Source organism: Accipiter gentilis, chromosome 17 (genome assembly GCF_929443795.1).
Source record: "Accipiter gentilis chromosome 17, bAccGen1.1, whole genome shotgun sequence".
Taxonomy (NCBI): domain Eukaryota; kingdom Metazoa; phylum Chordata; class Aves; order Accipitriformes; family Accipitridae; genus Astur; species Astur gentilis.
Window position 1 is genome coordinate 8191635 of NC_064896.1, and position 16113 is coordinate 8207747.

Here is a 16113-nt window from a genome sequence, read left to right on the forward strand (position 1 = left end):
TTATTCATTCTAGGCCTTTTAGAAAGCCGAGAGCATTCACTGCCTTTCAGAGTCGCTAGAGCAGATTTGTCGAAGGAGGCCTGAAACGTCGGCTACCATGTTTTGCGTTGCACTCACGCAGGCACAGGTTACGACCCAAACAGCCTCGCCTTTCCCCGGGCCTGCGGTGACACCTTCCGCCGCTTCCCCGGGGTGGCTCCTGGCATTCATTCGGCCGCAGGATGAGACGGATCAGGACGCGGCCTGTTCTAACAAAAACGATCAGCTCCTCGACTCGGCTCCCCCGAAGCGGTACTGCGGGCCCTGGCAGGGACAGGGGCGGGCACGACCCTCCCTCACAGCGAGCAGACGGTGCCGGAGCTCGGCCCCAAGCCCTGCACCCGCAGCCGCGGCTCCCCCTCAGCGGCCGGCCGGTCCTCGCGCCGGGCGCGGGGCGGGGGCCCCGTTACCATGGCACCGGGCGGGCTCACCGGCCCTCGAGCGCGCAGGCGCCGGCGGCCGCGCCTCGCGCATATGCGGGCGCTCCGTCAGCAGCACCGGGCGACGGCGCATGCGCGGAGGCCGGTGGGGTTCTGTCAGCTGGGCCCGGCGGAGCCGCGCTCCTTCCTTCCTTCGTTCCTTCCCGCCCCGGCCATGTCGTACGGTCCGCTGGACCCCTACCGTCCCGGGGCGACGCCCCCGCCGCGGGACTTCGGCGGCATCATCCAGACATGCAGCACCAACGTGCAGCGCATCGCGCAGTACAGTGAGTGCGCCCGGGCCCGGGGGGGAAGGGGCGGCCCGGCCCGGGTGGGCGGGCAGCGCCCCGTGGGGAGCGCGGACCGCGGCGGCCGCCTCGCCGGCGGTGCGGGGGGTCCCTCCTCGGGGTCCCTCCACCAGGGCGGTGCCGGGCGGACCGAGGGCCTCCCGAGGGCCTCCCGGGGGTGGGGGCCTCGCCTCCCCGTGGCTGCGGACGCAGGCCGGCCGGGAGCCGAGCTGCCTCCTCCGTACGCTGTAATTAACAGCTTACCTGCCGCCGCTGGCCTGGGCGAAATTCGTGCTCCTGTGGCTCTTGGTGCGGTGTTTATGTCGCTTTTGCCAGGCTGCGCTCTTCCCCAGCAGAACCGAAACCCTCTGTCGCCCCTGGCAAGAGCCAGGCTTCTGGTTCGCTTTTAGGTGCCTTCAGTGAGGTGCTGAAGTGGAAGCAGGGAGCCAAAGGTTGTCACCCTGCCTTGCGCAGGGTGTCTGGGAGGAAGAAGCTGCTGTTGCAGAGATTTCTGAAGGCTGACGTTAACTTGCCCGTTTCCTCTTAACTGTGCTGGCAGAGTTCTGCAGGGAAGTGTTCTGCTGCTGAGCAGATTGCCATTAAGTAAATGGTGTTGCAGTTTCTTGGTCATATGGTTGTTGTTAGAGAAAGTTATTGGTATTGTAAGCTGGTCATTTAAATCCTAGTATTGATTGCCGAAATACTGCTTACTAAATGAGTTGCTTCCAAGAGTCTTTGATGTAACCCCTTCCTAAGGATACAGCCTTTGCTAAAAAAGGTATTAATTGTCCAAGTAAGTACCCATGCAATTTTTTAAGGGGCAAGGTCAGTTGAACATGTTTGTTCCTTTGAAAGTTGGTGACTTCTCCAATTCAATTATGCAAAGCTATTAATATTGCTGAAACTGCTTTGCTTTTGCTCAGTCATGTTCATTTCCTCTTGGTATAGGCATGGCTGCTAGTTGAATTGCTTCTAAGTTCACCACATAACACAGGTTGTGTGGGTTTGTGGTTGTCTTGTCTTTTTTTTCCCCCTTTATACCTCCCCCCCCCCCCCCCCCCCCCGCCCCTTCCATGGGACTTCTGTGAGCCTCCCCTTCTAAGTAGTTCAGCTTCTCTTTCTCACAGGACAAGCTTCCACTGTCTCATGACCAGCAGCCATCCTATCTCAGTGCAGTGCCTATTTCAAATGAAACAAATAGCCTTACAGTTTTTATCAAGGTGGGTGGGAACACACAGAACATCTGACTTAACGTTATGGTAATTAACTTTATAACAAGTTTTATAAAAGCTTTCTGTTCAAGCCTAGGAGAAGAAGAGATATTGAAGCCTTAAGCCTGTCCTCTTTTCTCCTTTCATTCCCTATAGGGAAAACAGCAGGCAAACAGTGAACACAGCTGATTATTATTCAGCCCTTTTGAGAAACTCTGTAGAGTTAGCATTTCACACAAAATGTACAGAATACTGGTGAGCTGAGTTGGCAAAACTGTTGCTTGCAAGACTGTTACATTACCTAAGCATCTAGAGCAGTGATTGAAATGTTTTAAGTAATCTTAAGTGTAAAATAGTCAGTATGTGGAAGGCTTTATGGCCTAAAATTGAAAGGGTTTGAAGACTGAAAGCTGTTGACTGAGGGGGCTCTCTGTGTTGATATGTGTACCCACTATCCAAAGAATAAAGAGCTCCAGCCCCTTCCTTTAGCCTCCCAGACACTTTGCTCTCATTTTGTGTAGACTCTCTGTGTTGCTGTTGGCTGAGGTAAACTAAGCACAGCGAATTGCTGAACCTGGCTTAGACCAGGGCAAAAAGCACATTGCCTGGCGTGGAAATGGGACTCACACGAGAATTTCCCCCAATGAAGAAGGAAAAATACATCACAGAGTATCTAGATGTTATAGCATAAATGCCATATGCAAAATCCTTGATATCTGCACACAGAGTATAGTCCGTGTGCCATTTGTCAGTTTAACTTGACTATGAACTTTTCTGACCTTCCTGTGGCTGACAGAGCTGTGAAATATGTGCAGTCTTGCTTGCTAGAAGCCATGTTCAGCTCAGTGTACAAGGAGTCGCTAAACAACTCCTCATTCTATGAGCTAATAGAAGTCTAGAATTCTCGGCGAGAACTTTTGCTGGATGCCAAAGCTAGAATACTTGCCTAATTACCAATTAAATTGTGTTGCAGTCTTAGCTGAGCTGCCATTGTTATAAGCCATTGGACATCACTTTAAAAGAAGTGGCCCTTGTAGGAATCTGCTGTTTCTTCAGCAACACATCTAATCAACTGAAGTGGCTTCCTCCAGGCTGAAAGCAGAAGTTAGACCAGTAGGATGTCACTGAATTGGAAGTAGTTCTTGTTAAACTTATGGGGTATTTCAACTCAATTCAGCTGCCTATAGAACTGTACTAAGTTGATCCTGCTTGGTCTTGCCTCTCTCAATGTTTGAGGGATAGCATATGATTTCATGATCAATTTGAGCCAATCAAACTTTGTACTGCTGTTATAAGTGGTGTGCCCGGCATCTTTAGTAGTGCTAAAAATTGTGCAGCTGCGGAATAAAGTGGATCAGCTTGTCGATCTGTCAAAAAAATAATCTTCTAAGGTAAAGGGAGTAGGGAGAGAAGATGGTGCTTGCTTTCCAGGTAGGTTAATGGTTTGATATGATTCATTGTATGGTTGCATGATCATCACTGCCCACACAAGGAAAATAGTGGAAGAACAAGGGAGATGAGGGGAGAAGGAGGACTAGAATATTTCTTCTTGCTACATCATGATTTCACATTGATGCAAGCTACCCATGAAGTGCACCATTGCTATCTGCTGTTCTTGAAAGATTGCTTGTGCCAGTATTGCAAAAGGTTTGGGCTATCATGAGTAGAAAAATTCAGATTTTTTTTTTTAAATTCACAGCAACCCTTGGCTTTTTCTTATTTTCTTTTTTTAAAAGAGTACTAATAATTTAAGTAACTTTAGAATATATAAAAGTGGCAACACAGCGTAGTAAAGTTGTTCTGCAGCAGTGATAGCCTGAAATACAGAACTAGCAAGGCTGGTAGGCAAACAGCTATGTTGGTTGGTCTAAAAAGGCTGAGGAAGAAGAGTGCATGAGCTTTTAGCTCCACAGACTTGTCTTCAGAGTATGTATGCCTCACTATTGCTTTCTTGCCTGAAAGTTAGTCTGTTAGGCTAGATCATGTCTAAATGGGAATGTTTAAAATACACTTTGCATTTAAAGCAAAGAATGTAAGTCTTGTCTTACCAGCTTAAGTCAAACATTGAGAGAAATCTTTTTGGGGAAAGCTAGAAGAATATATTCAAGAAGGAATAAAATACCCTGGAACTTGTCTTATTAATGCATCTTGTGATCTCTTTATCTTCAGCTGCTCAAATAAAGAATTTGATGAGCCAGCTGGGAACCAAGCAGGATTCCAGCAAGCTTCAGGAGAACTTGTAAGTATTAAATGAGCTAATATTTGTATAGGTTCTCTTTCATTTCTGTCTGTACTCTTAGAGGAACTGGGTTATGTGTTACTTGCTCTGGGGAGATGCTTTATTAGATAAATTTAATACAGTCCTACAAACCAAAAATGACTAGCTGCCTTAAGTAGTTTACTGCGTGAATTAAGGTATTTCTGCAGGACTCCAGAGAAGCCATTCAAAACTGCTGGATAGGAAAGGTTAGAAATGGTATAGTTTATTTTAAGAGTAATAATACATCAGCCAGGCATTAGCTGTACTCTGAGGACTAGCCATAGTAGCCTCACTTGTGGTTTAGAAGAAATGAATGCTGTACCAGGTACTTGGTCCTCATATAAGAGCAATAATGAAAAACAGCAAGGAAGACCCATAATGGATGAAGAAGTAGCTTGTAGTACAGGTGGATTTAGGCACTAGAAAGATTAGCAATCTTATATGGCAGCCAAAATGACACATGTCATTTCAGAAGAATAATATGCCAGTGGGGAACAATATAGAAGACATTTAAACAGGTATAGTCCAAACCAACTCCTAGAGAGACTGAACAGGGAGTCTGTATGTCTGTGCGTCTTCTACAACCTTGTAAAGAATAAATTGCAAGTTATGAGAAGAATAATTTCTGGAGTCATGAAAGAAAACTTGAAAGTAAGTTCTTCCATTGTCTCTTCATGTGACTGTATCTTGAATCTCTGAATATGCAACTTCCCCATTTTTTATAATAGTTGATTTTTGGCTAAGTTCATAACTTGTGGTGATAGCTACATTTGAAGGATGAAATCAGAGCCCAGTTGGGAGAGAAAGGAATTTGTTTGCTTGAGCTGCTCAGTTGACTTGACCTGTATTTAATTGGTAGATTAAAGAACTAATCACTGGTGACCAAACAAATGTGTTTCCATTTAATTTCATTGTAGAAATGGCCCTCCTGTTCAAGGTGAGAGTGGTTGCACTCCGCAAATTGTCAGCTGCCATTCAAATTTAATAGAAAAATGCATGGGTGGTTTATTCAGCTCACATATTGCAGTTCAACTTATACAATAATGCAGGCTGAATAGTTTGATTTGTGTATCTATTGGGCAGAATGGATGACTTTCATTTAAGCATCTTGTATCCATTGAATGCCAAAAAAGTAATGGTTTAGTATTTTGTGTCTTCCTGGTTTACCGTATCGGTTTTTGTGCAAATGGTTGCAAAATAAAACTTGCAGTTCTGTTCTCTGTGAAGCATTAACATTCTTTCTAATAAAATGCATCTTTGACGTACAAGGTGATGTCTTTACATTAAGCTCAGTGTAACTAATGTCTTTCTGTACTGTACTGTGGTACTAATGAAGGTGCTGCTGCACTTGATCCTTTGCAACAATAGCTTTGATTTGTTGGAAAATATAATGTTGGAAAACATAAAGGCTCAAGGGAAAGCTGTGCATTTCGCAAAGTAGAAGCTCGATCATTTTCTCTCTGACCACAAATTTTCACAAAAATATAAGAATTTCGTCTCTCTGAGGCGCTGTACTTTTATCAAATGTACATTTAACCAATGGAGTTGGCAGTTGTCAAGTGAACAGTTAGTTACCGATCAGTACCCCAAGGAATTTGCCCTAAAAGAGTGATTATGTTCACTGAGTAAAGCTGTCTCTCCCTTGAATTTCTCTCTCTTATGCCACTGGAAAAAAAATATACTTTTAAAACTACTGAATTATACTAGTTAGCAGGGAGTACAGAACTTCTTTGAATCTTTTTTTTTTAAACATAGTCCTGAGTCAAGTTGATGGTAAAAGCTAAAAGTACATCTCTGTTGCATTAGGGTAGGAAAAAAAAAAGCCACCATACAGATGTGTGATCTCAGAACCCCTACTTGGTCATTATTTTGGAAACTGAAATGCTCAGAGACTGCTTTTGATGTAGAAGCTTGTGTAACTGCTTTTGAACTTTTATTTCAGACAACAGCTACAGCATTCTGCAAACTGCCTTGCCAAAGAGACCAATGAATATCTCAAGGAGTTGGGGTCTTTACCACTTCCTCTGTCTGCTTCTGAACAGGTAGGCACACAGAATTTTTCTGGTTGTATTTTTAAATCACTCATTTCATGAAACTAGCTTAGACCACAACCTCACAAAGCTTGAATTGGCACAGCAGAAGAGACAGCAGCCTTTTGCAATGAAGGATGTTGCTGAAGTAGGGAACACATTAAACTGGCTACATCCCGGCTGCTTATGTAACACTGGGAAAACAATGTTTCCCATGGCAAAAGGTATAAAACTTACTTGTGTGAGATAAGCCCTAAAGGTTTGGGGATAGCTGAGGCTGCAATTCTGTTTTTCCGAGTAAATTTCTGAAAAATAATATTGTTTACAAAGTGCCTGGTGATGCGAGGCAGTGTTTTAGGATAAGAACTCATAGCAACCTGCATGTCAGTATGAAATGTGATCATGCCAAAAAGCTTTCCCTTACATGTGATTTATTAGCCGGGGGGGAAGCTGACTCACCTTGCTCATATTTGAATAAAGCAAAACATAGTGAGGCAATGACTTTGTCTTGCCAAATAGTCCCTCGAGTTCGCCGTCCCTATGGGAAAGGGAAGTGATAGTCTTCTGCTGTTTCTTGCTCTACTTTGAATCACTACCACAATATTGATACAACTGCTTTTGTAGTACTGTTGTGGGATGATTGTGGATATGGGTCAGCAGATGTTGTCTTAGTCTAATTCTGTATTTAAAGGTTTATGTGCCGGTTGTAAGCATGGCCACATTTTGCCTGTTTGTTCAGCAAATATTTTTCAGTTAATCTCCCTCTGGTGAACAAAATCCTGTCATGTGCATCTCACTGAATGCAGCAGCAACTTTTGAAGCCTAGTGAAGTCTATTGGAGCAGTCCAATCAAAATCTGCAGGAGCTGGCATCAACATACTGAGAATCTCCTCTGACAGAAGGGTTGTTGCTTCCAGATGGCTCAAATGGAAGCTGTAGTGTATTATAAGGCTGCTGTAGTGGCTTATTATAGAAAAAATGAATTGAAAATATTTATTTCCTTGAAATGGCTGTTGAATTGATAGAAACTTGTTGAAGGATTGCAATACTGGAAAGCCTGCAATTTGAGACAGCTGTTGGGAATCTCTCTAATGGAAAACATAAGAACTGACCAGAGTATTGAGTGTCCTTGGGACAAGCTTTTTCACAACTTCATTTCCCATAGCTGGGATGTCGCAACACCCAGAGGAGATGGTCTGTGGAGGCTAAATAAGTTGAGACTGTAAAATGAGGATGAAAAGGAACATTACAACTAATGTATTTGGAGAAAAGAAAAAATGAAATGTTTTTCGGGACTCAGGATATTCTCTGATCAAATAACAGCAAGCTTGTAGTGTGGCACAGCTGGGAGAGACAGCCTGTGAAACTGGGGTAATGGGTGTTGTCATTAGTTCTGGAAGTGTGTGTATTCCTGTATTTGTAAGAGAGTTAAGGGGGTTGTCTTATCAGGACAAGAGAAAGTTAAGTACTATCAGGTTGGCTAAGTAGAGGAATGGAGGGTAAAGGCATTGTAGGTATCCAAAAGGCACATCATTAAATATGGTAGATTACTGGAATGTGATTTGAATAAAAGTAATGGTGTAGAAGTCCTCTCTACTTCAGACTTAAAACTAGATTGAAATTAGAGAACCTTATTGCACAAAACTGTTCTGCAATAGGCAAGGTGTACAGCATTTTTTATACAACAAATTAAAATATGGTGGGTTTTTTGTTCTCTCTGGTGTCCCAGAATGCTGGAATCAAAAGGTTACTTGAATGCCAGCATTCATTGTTGTTGTTATGATGATGATGGGTTTTTTTAAGATTCTGACAGTTACATTATGAATGGGAATATCTGAACGCTTGTTTTTGTTTCAATTCTTTAGCGCCAACAGAGGCTTCAGAAAGAACGTTTAATGAATGACTTCTCCATGGCCTTAAATAACTTCCAGGCAATACAGAGGCGAGTGTCAGAGAAGGAAAAAGAGACTGTAGCAAGGGCGAGAGCTGGCTCCCGTATCTCTGTAAGTATATGTAGGAATTTTGTATTGATATAGTGAACTACAAGTCTTTTGAGAGTTCTTGTACTTACCTGCCAACTTCATAGCTGTCGACTGACATGTTACTGAGTGCAGATGAGGCCTCGGTGCATTAGTTTTGTTGTTCCAGATGTTGTAAGTAGGCACTCATTTCAGTGTGTTCCTTGTTCATTGTTAGTAGAGGAGGGGAGGAATCCTGGTAGTTGCAAATGTTGTGGAGGAGGAGATGGGGAGTCCAAGTATAGTTAATAGCAAAGTATTGCAGGCTACTTGTTGCTTGACGTCAGCCCTAGACTAGAAAATGTAAAGAGGTCAGTTGGAAGCTTATCACACCTTAAATTACATCTTAAATCTCACACTATGTTTCTTTATTTTCTTATAGCTTCTGTCCTGCTAATATCTCCAATGTATGTTCAAACTTTCTTGCTATTATGTTTTGACAAACCACTGTGGCTACTAAGAATTCATAATAAAAAAGCTAGTGAAAGCATTTTTCTCCCGTTGCCTTGGGGTTTTGTGTTAAGTATGCATTATTAATTTCCATAAGGGAACGCATTTATCCATTGGATTATGATCTAAATTTTTTGCTACATGTTGAGAAAGGAAGTGACAAATGACAGCTGATCTGAGTAAACAGCCTAGCTGCTTTTGATTGCTCAGTTGCCTCTGATTTGCAGAGACAATCTGAATCTGAAAATTAATCTAAAGATTAATCTAAATCTGATCTTAATTAACCTAAGTAAGATCTGAATGTTGAAATGACAGTGGCATTCTCAAAGAACTCTTTGGACAGTATATGCCTTTGTCTTCAAGATACTCCTATTGATTTTGAGAGTGGTCCTGGTAGTCTGCAAGACTAATAACTCATTTATCTCTTCCAGGCTGATGAGCGGTTCAGAGAGGAACAGCTTGTTTCATTTGATAGGTAACAGCTTCTGGTACTCTTGTTGGTTTGCTTTTAACTACATATAACTGAAGTTTTTGTGGTGAGATATGTTATTGTAACTTGGGCAAGGCTCTACTAGCTGAATGCAAAACAGAAAGATCTGAAATGCAATTATTACAGTACTTGTAATATACAATGTAAAAAATTAACTGCATATGACAGTATTTTATCCTTCTTAAACATAGATTATGTGATTGCTGCACTGAGGGGAACAGTAGAGACCCTAGTATGTGGCAGTTGGAAGCTCCTGGTTTTCTGGACTGTGAGCATAAGATTATCAGACAGGATTTCTGTCACTGTGACTCGTTCCACAAAGAGCTGTATATTTATTTCATGGGTTTGAGTGTTCTCTAGCCACCTAGTTGGAGCTATTACAGAGTAGTGGATGAGGCTGCCTTAAATTCAGAAGTCCTGGATATTGTGCATGTTCTAGGATTGATTTGCCAGTGCATAAGAAGACAGCATTACTGTCACCTGTCAGATAGTTGCATAGTCGATGGGTTTGTAAAATGTAATATCAACTCTACAATGTGGTAAAGAGAACTCAAGACACTCCAAATCTGTGACTACTGTGTCAGTTTCTGCTATATGTATGTTTGGGAAAACTGGGATGAAATATGTTGGCCCTATCTGTACAAATCCTTTAACTTTCTAAATCAACAGACCTAGCTTACATGTCTTGTCTGTACATCCTCCCTCTACAAGCAGTATTTCATCTGATCAGCTGCTTGGTGTGCATCCCCTTCATTAGACCTGTGCTTTCACATCCTGAGTCAGGAGTGAAAACCCCAGGTTGTTCAGTTATACATATGCTGTGATGAGTTTGAAGGCCTTGCACGCTAAAGCAGGGGGAACCAGACAGGTACCTGTTCATGCACAAGCTCTTACCTCCATGAGAGATAGTGGCATACAGCAGCTACTCCACATTCAAAGTTATTCTTGTGTGCTACATGTCAGAAACTTCTGCATTAAATATCTGAAGACCCTGCTGTCATCTCAGAGCTGAATTGCTGGAATGGTCAGCTGTCTCTGACCTAATCATGTAGTTTGTCTTCATTTCTTTTGGCATTTTGAGACTTTAAAACTTAGTGTTTAGTGTTGTATACCTAACACTGGAATGTTACTGTGCTTTCCAGCACAGTTCTCTGTGTTGAGAAGAGGGAGATGTTGCCCTTGAAGAGCTTTCTATGCTGAACATATCGATGGCCTTTATTATAGGTGCAGCCTTCACTATAATTTGTGTAACTTGTGCAGCAGTTACAAAGTACCAGCTCTTCAGGAGAGAGGTAGACTGGGATGCAGAGTTATTTGGTTTTAACACCTCTTTTTGTGTGTGATTTAATTTGAAGTTCTTACTAGACTAATAAAATACTAGAACAATTATCTCCAAATGCCAGATAGCAAGTGAGAATCTTTGAATAGAGATGCTTGTCAGATGTTCTTTTGTTCTGATAATGTTGTGCTTGCAGGCTACTCTCTACCAAAACTTTCACCCTGATTTCTCCCTTTTGGGGATAATGAGAGGGAAGGAAGGTACAGGTATTAAAAAAGGCAGAACTGACGAAAGATTTCTTCTATAATGCTATAGATAACTGTCACATCCTAGAAGAGAGTATTCTATGCATGTAACTCCTTTCCAGTTTCTTCACTTTTCCTGATCTGTCCCCCTTTTTTTTTTTTTTTCCAATTGTTCCAATTTGTAACTGTTGTCACAAATCAGTCCTGTCTCTGTATACAGTTGCAGGGCCAGGAACCTAGGGGTTGTTATGTAGGAAACTCTTCAACTTTAACTCACTGGTGCTTTGCTATAAATGGAGTGTGGAGGTACCTATACTGAGAGAAGGAGTCATACTTTCTTTCCATCTCTTTCCAGTGGTGAAGATTGGAATCAAATGCAGTCTCAGGAAGATGATGTGGCAATAACTGAACAGGACCTTGAACTCATTAAAGAAAGAGAAACAGCAATCAGGCAATTAGAGGTGACCAGTAGATCCTGCACAGTTAACAGTATTGGGAGATAAACCAAAGAAGTCGTGCAATGCTAACTAATGGGATGGGCTGAGGAGATCTGAAGGTGGAGGAACAGAGTTCCTTGTAGAGAGGATTGATGCCAAGATAATCTCCCTGCTCCTGTTGAAGGAGACTAGGTATTATTTTCCTTTGGTATTGACTGGTGGTCCTTCAGAGATGGTAGGAACAACTCATGATACGATGTTCATCTCAATTCCATACTGTGATAGTTGCTAGTGTGATGAAACAAATATTCAGTAACAGGAATATTATAGGCTCTTGTGTTAATCCCAAGTTTCATAGACAGTAGCGTCAAGTCACCAGACAGTGAATGACTGTATGTATTCTGACACTTTGAGCAATAGTCAGAAGAGGTACTAAGAATGAGGATTAGAAAAATTGTAACCAATGTTTGTTATAACTTGTTAAACTGTTGTCTTCAGGCAGACATTTTGGATGTCAATCAGATATTTAAGGATTTAGCCATGATGATTCATGACCAGGGAGATATGATTGGTAAGTGTGTTTGTATAACAGGAAGTTTCTTCTTAGTTCAATTACATGTTTTGCCCGCATAGATTAAATTTTCCAGTATTTTGTATAAAAAGTATTGTATTTCTGATTTTTTTAACCACTGAAGCTCTGAAATATTTTACAATGAGTTCTCTTATTTTTCCATAGATAGCATAGAGGCAAATGTGGAAAGTGCAGAAGTCCATGTGGAAAGAGCCAGTGAGCAGTTACAGAGAGCTGCCTATTATCAGGTAAATTCTGTATGCTTGCATTATTGTCAACATACAGTTGAGCAATAATGGAACAGGCATAACAAGACATATACAGAGGATTGTAGCACACCAGAAAAGTTAATAAAAACAGCTTGTGCAAGCTGACACTCACTCAGAATTGTGCTGCAAAGAGTAGATAAAGCACTTGAGTCAAAAACGCAGTATTGAAATTAGCCTTCTACTTCAGAGGATATAGAGTCAGTCTGTTTTTTCACATAGGTGTGCTCAGCAAGTTTAAGTGTTAAGCTGTTTTTGCTTTTCTCACGAGTTAGAACAGTTAAACAAGAACATTCTCATGTTTTATCCGTCTTGCAAACATATTAGTCAAGACACTGAAGTGTGAAAATCCTTGCCCAGACTTGCTGCAAATCCCGTCACCAGAACCCTTCTAACTGCTGAGTTTCTATCCTGTAGTCTGTCCTCCTTCTCCCATCAAATCTCTTGCAGTGGTTCTCACCACTGCTTAAATCTCCTTTGTGTATCATATTAAATGTTTTCTGTAGGTTCCTTTCATCATTATTGTCCCTGTAGGTCCAGGTTCTGTGAAGGAATAAGGGTTCTACTTCAGTCAGTCCTATACAGAGTTTTGCTGCTGGGACTTCAGGCTTTCAAAGAAGATAACAGCTTGAAAGAGTCCAATTTTTTAAGTTGGGAGGTACTAGAAAGCAATAAAACTCCAGTGCTATTTAGCACAAGGGAGGGAAAGTAGCTTTTACCATCTGGCAGTATTTAGTAGTATTCTCTCTCTCCATGGTTTCCTTTATAAAGTTTTGACATCTAAGTTTGGGAGCTATTGGACATGTATTGGATGTGTTTTTCTAGATGGAGAAGGAAGTGGTTATATATAACTGTCCTCAAATCTTTAGATACCAAGTTAAAAATATTTGGTGTATATGGACAGACTTTAGTTTCCTATGATGAATAAAGTGATCAAAGCTGTAAAATCCAAGTACAGTCAATATGTATTAGATCATTTAAACTGTAGAAATGCAGTGCTATTTCCAAACCAAACCCAAGTGGCCAAGGGGAGATGGTATCAGAGAACTGCTTAGCAGTTTTATTAGTCTTACCTGGAAAATCTAAATAGCTAGAGATGTTTGGCTTTCCTTTGAAGGCATGGTGGTGTCAGTTAGGATGAAAAGCATGTGGTAGGTGTTGTCAAGTTCTCCTTTTGCAGCCAGCTTGAAGTAAAGCTTGCATTTTCCTTAAGAGAAGCAAAACATGTCATATTTTGACTGAACTGCAGCTCTTAGACCACTGTGCTCCTAAAACTAAAAACATTTATCTGTAGGATCATGCAGTTTAAGGAACGTGTAAAAGTGTTCCAACTACACTGGCTACTTCTCTTGAATAAGTATGAGTATCAAGTGCTCTAGTTTGCCAAAGTTAATGTTGCTAACTGGTAGACTTGCTTTTTCTTCTTGTCATCTGTTCCTGGTGTCAGTGGCTTTTTTTTTCTTCTTTTATTAGAAGAAATCCCGTAAGAAGATCTGTATCCTGACTGTTGGTCTTGCTGTGGCTTCTATAATCATAGGATTCATTATCTGGCAGACAGCAAAATGAAATCTTCACATGGAACCTAGTCTCATTCCTGAGATTTTTTTCCCTCGGAGCGAACAGGCTGACTAGTCTTGGAAATGAATTGACCATCCTGAGAGAGCACAAGCTGGAACTCCTTCTAGTAATAGATATATTAGCAACTAATGTGCAGATAACTAGTATTTGGAATTAGTGAAACATGGAGACGGTATTTATCAGTTTATATTTTTATGTAACTAAAATCTTGTGATTTTGCTTTCTGTAATGTATTTATTCCCTGTCCCAACTGTATGCTGAAGTGTGATCAATAATTGGAGGTGTCTTGTTTTTGACAAGTGGCACAACTTTAACATTTTATATGTATAAGTAACTTTGTTGGAGTGGAATAAGAATGACATTCAAAGAGGGCACAACACCAATTCACATTACCTTAATGCAGCAGTTTCTAAAGTCTCCAGTATCTGCCCCATGGTTTTATTAGTCTCCAAGTGGCTGTGGTTCTAGATTCTCTTGAAGAGAAAGATGATGTTACAGATTTGAAAGGCAAGGAGAAGTATGTACGGATGATAGTTGGAACCACCGCGTGCTGGTCAGTTTAGCCTGGAGACTCGTGACTGTGTAGTTTAATTTTCTGAGAGTGGTTGGGGTGGTTCTTTTCCAAAATGCATCATCTGAGGACAGGATGTTCTTTGACTTACACTCTAACAATGCAACTTCCTTAGAGAAACTAGCTGGTGGTTTATTATTGGACAAATAAATATCTTCCAATGCTGACTCTCAAGCACTGGAAATACAATGTTTAGCTGCTCACTCCTAATTGTTTTTAGGGAGAAAATCACACAAAGATGAGGAAATGGGCACCTAAGTTTACAAGCTAGTAAGCTAGATGAGTATTAGCAGAAATCTTGCTTCTGAAGTAGTACTCTTAAAGCTCACTTGTAGTGTACCAGTAAATATTATGTGTGGCTTGTGAACATCTGGTATTTTCTATACTTTATGATACAAAGTGTGGAAATGGAGTGAGTCAAGTGCTAGGTTTTTCAGACTGAGGATGTGCGTACAAATTAAAAAGATTGCTGGTTCCAACTGTCTTGCTAGTAGAGCTGGACAGAATGTAGCAGCCACTCCCTGCTTTGATGTAGCTCTGAACTGAAATGCACTGAGGGAACAGTGATCTGTCCAAAGCCCAACGGAGTGTGGTAAACGCAGCATACTGACCCATTTTGTATTTAATCCTTATTCCATGTCTCCTGTATAATAAAGTAAATGTGAAAGCTGGGAAGGGAGGGTGTTCTCCCAGCTGCACAGTGGTTTGCACTATTGCGCCATCATTCCATCTAATAACCATCAATAAACACTTTTAAAAGCCTATGTCAGAGCTTCTTTCTCGTGCAGTTTAGACATGGGCATAGGTATGTTTGCAGTTCCCTCTGTAAGCAGGGTAGAAGACTTTGTATCAGCAACAGCAGTGTTTCTTCCAGCTTTAGTTCTATGGTCTGTGATTTAAGAATGAAACTAACTGGAAACACTGAATTACTTTCACGTGGCTATACACAACTCCTCTGCAGAGCCCTGTATAATAGCTAATCACAGAAAAATTAATCTGGATGCCTCGGAACAGTGTTGGGTCGGCTTTGACTATATGCCCGTTTCTGGAACTTGAAGCCTTTGCTGAGCCTGTAAAATCTGACTTGAAAGCAAGGGGAATTGTGTGTTGTTCTGCTCCTTATTTAAAATATTCCTCCTGAATGGTAAAGCCTGCTGCTTTGTGCACTGCCTGCTGCAGGGGGAGCGTCCTTTGGATGTCGTGCCTCCATCTGAAAATGAAAGCACTTGCCTCCTTGCCATGCTTAAAAGGGAGCCTTGGGTGCATTATTTGTAGGATAATAGCCTGTTTTAGTGCTCTGGAAACTGGAATTGAGGACACCAGTCCAGCTAGCTGACCTCAGGACTGCTGTAATTTCTTGACTCCTTTCTCTTCTTTCTTTACATTATTGATTGAACTTAGCAGTGGAACTGCTGCAGCAACTATTTTTAACAGCAGTCTTGACTAATGTTCCTTAGTATGAAAAATCACCATCAGAAACTCTAATTGTTGTTGCTGCAGGAGTCTGGCACTAAGCGTTCCTAGCTCTCAGATGTGTTTTCTACTGCTCTAAGAGTTGCTGGAAACTTATTCTGGGAAGTCTGGCGCTTGCCATGAGAGCCAGCGAAGGGATAAGCTTGTCGTGGTAGCTATCCCTGCCCTCCTCAGGGGTGCAAGGACCTCTGAGCAGCAGCTCTTAGGGGAGCTGTGGCTCACTGGGATGATTCCAGCAAAATGTGGTTTTTCCCTCACAGGAGCTCAGGTACCTGTACGTTTAACAAAGCGCAGGACCCCTGTTACCCGCCATCTAACTGCTTTTCTGTCTGCTGTTCAGTGGAAAGTCGAGGCGCTGAAACCTGCTACAGGAGGGCTCGATCCGGGCTATTCCCCTGGTGTTCGACTTCTCCCCCGCCCCCGTCACCCCCTTCCTCCTCCCGCCGCAGCGAGGGGGGCGGCCGCCAGCTGCGACGGAGAAGGCGCGTC

General features: G+C 42.0%; 1 protein-coding gene across 1 annotated transcript; it reads left to right on the forward strand.

Moving 5' to 3' along the window:
• The first annotated feature begins 507 nt into the window (after positions 1-507).
• On the forward strand, positions 508-15399 carry STX12 (syntaxin 12). Its single transcript, XM_049819806.1, has 9 exons — positions 508-745; positions 4126-4195; positions 6159-6258; positions 8112-8249; positions 9146-9189; positions 11084-11189; positions 11664-11736; positions 11902-11984; positions 13476-15399. Exons 1-9 carry the CDS (start codon positions 514-516, stop codon positions 13566-13568), a joined length of 939 nt encoding a protein of 312 aa, XP_049675763.1. The 5' UTR covers positions 508-513; the 3' UTR covers positions 13569-15399.
• The last annotated feature ends 714 nt before the right edge of the window (positions 15400-16113 follow it).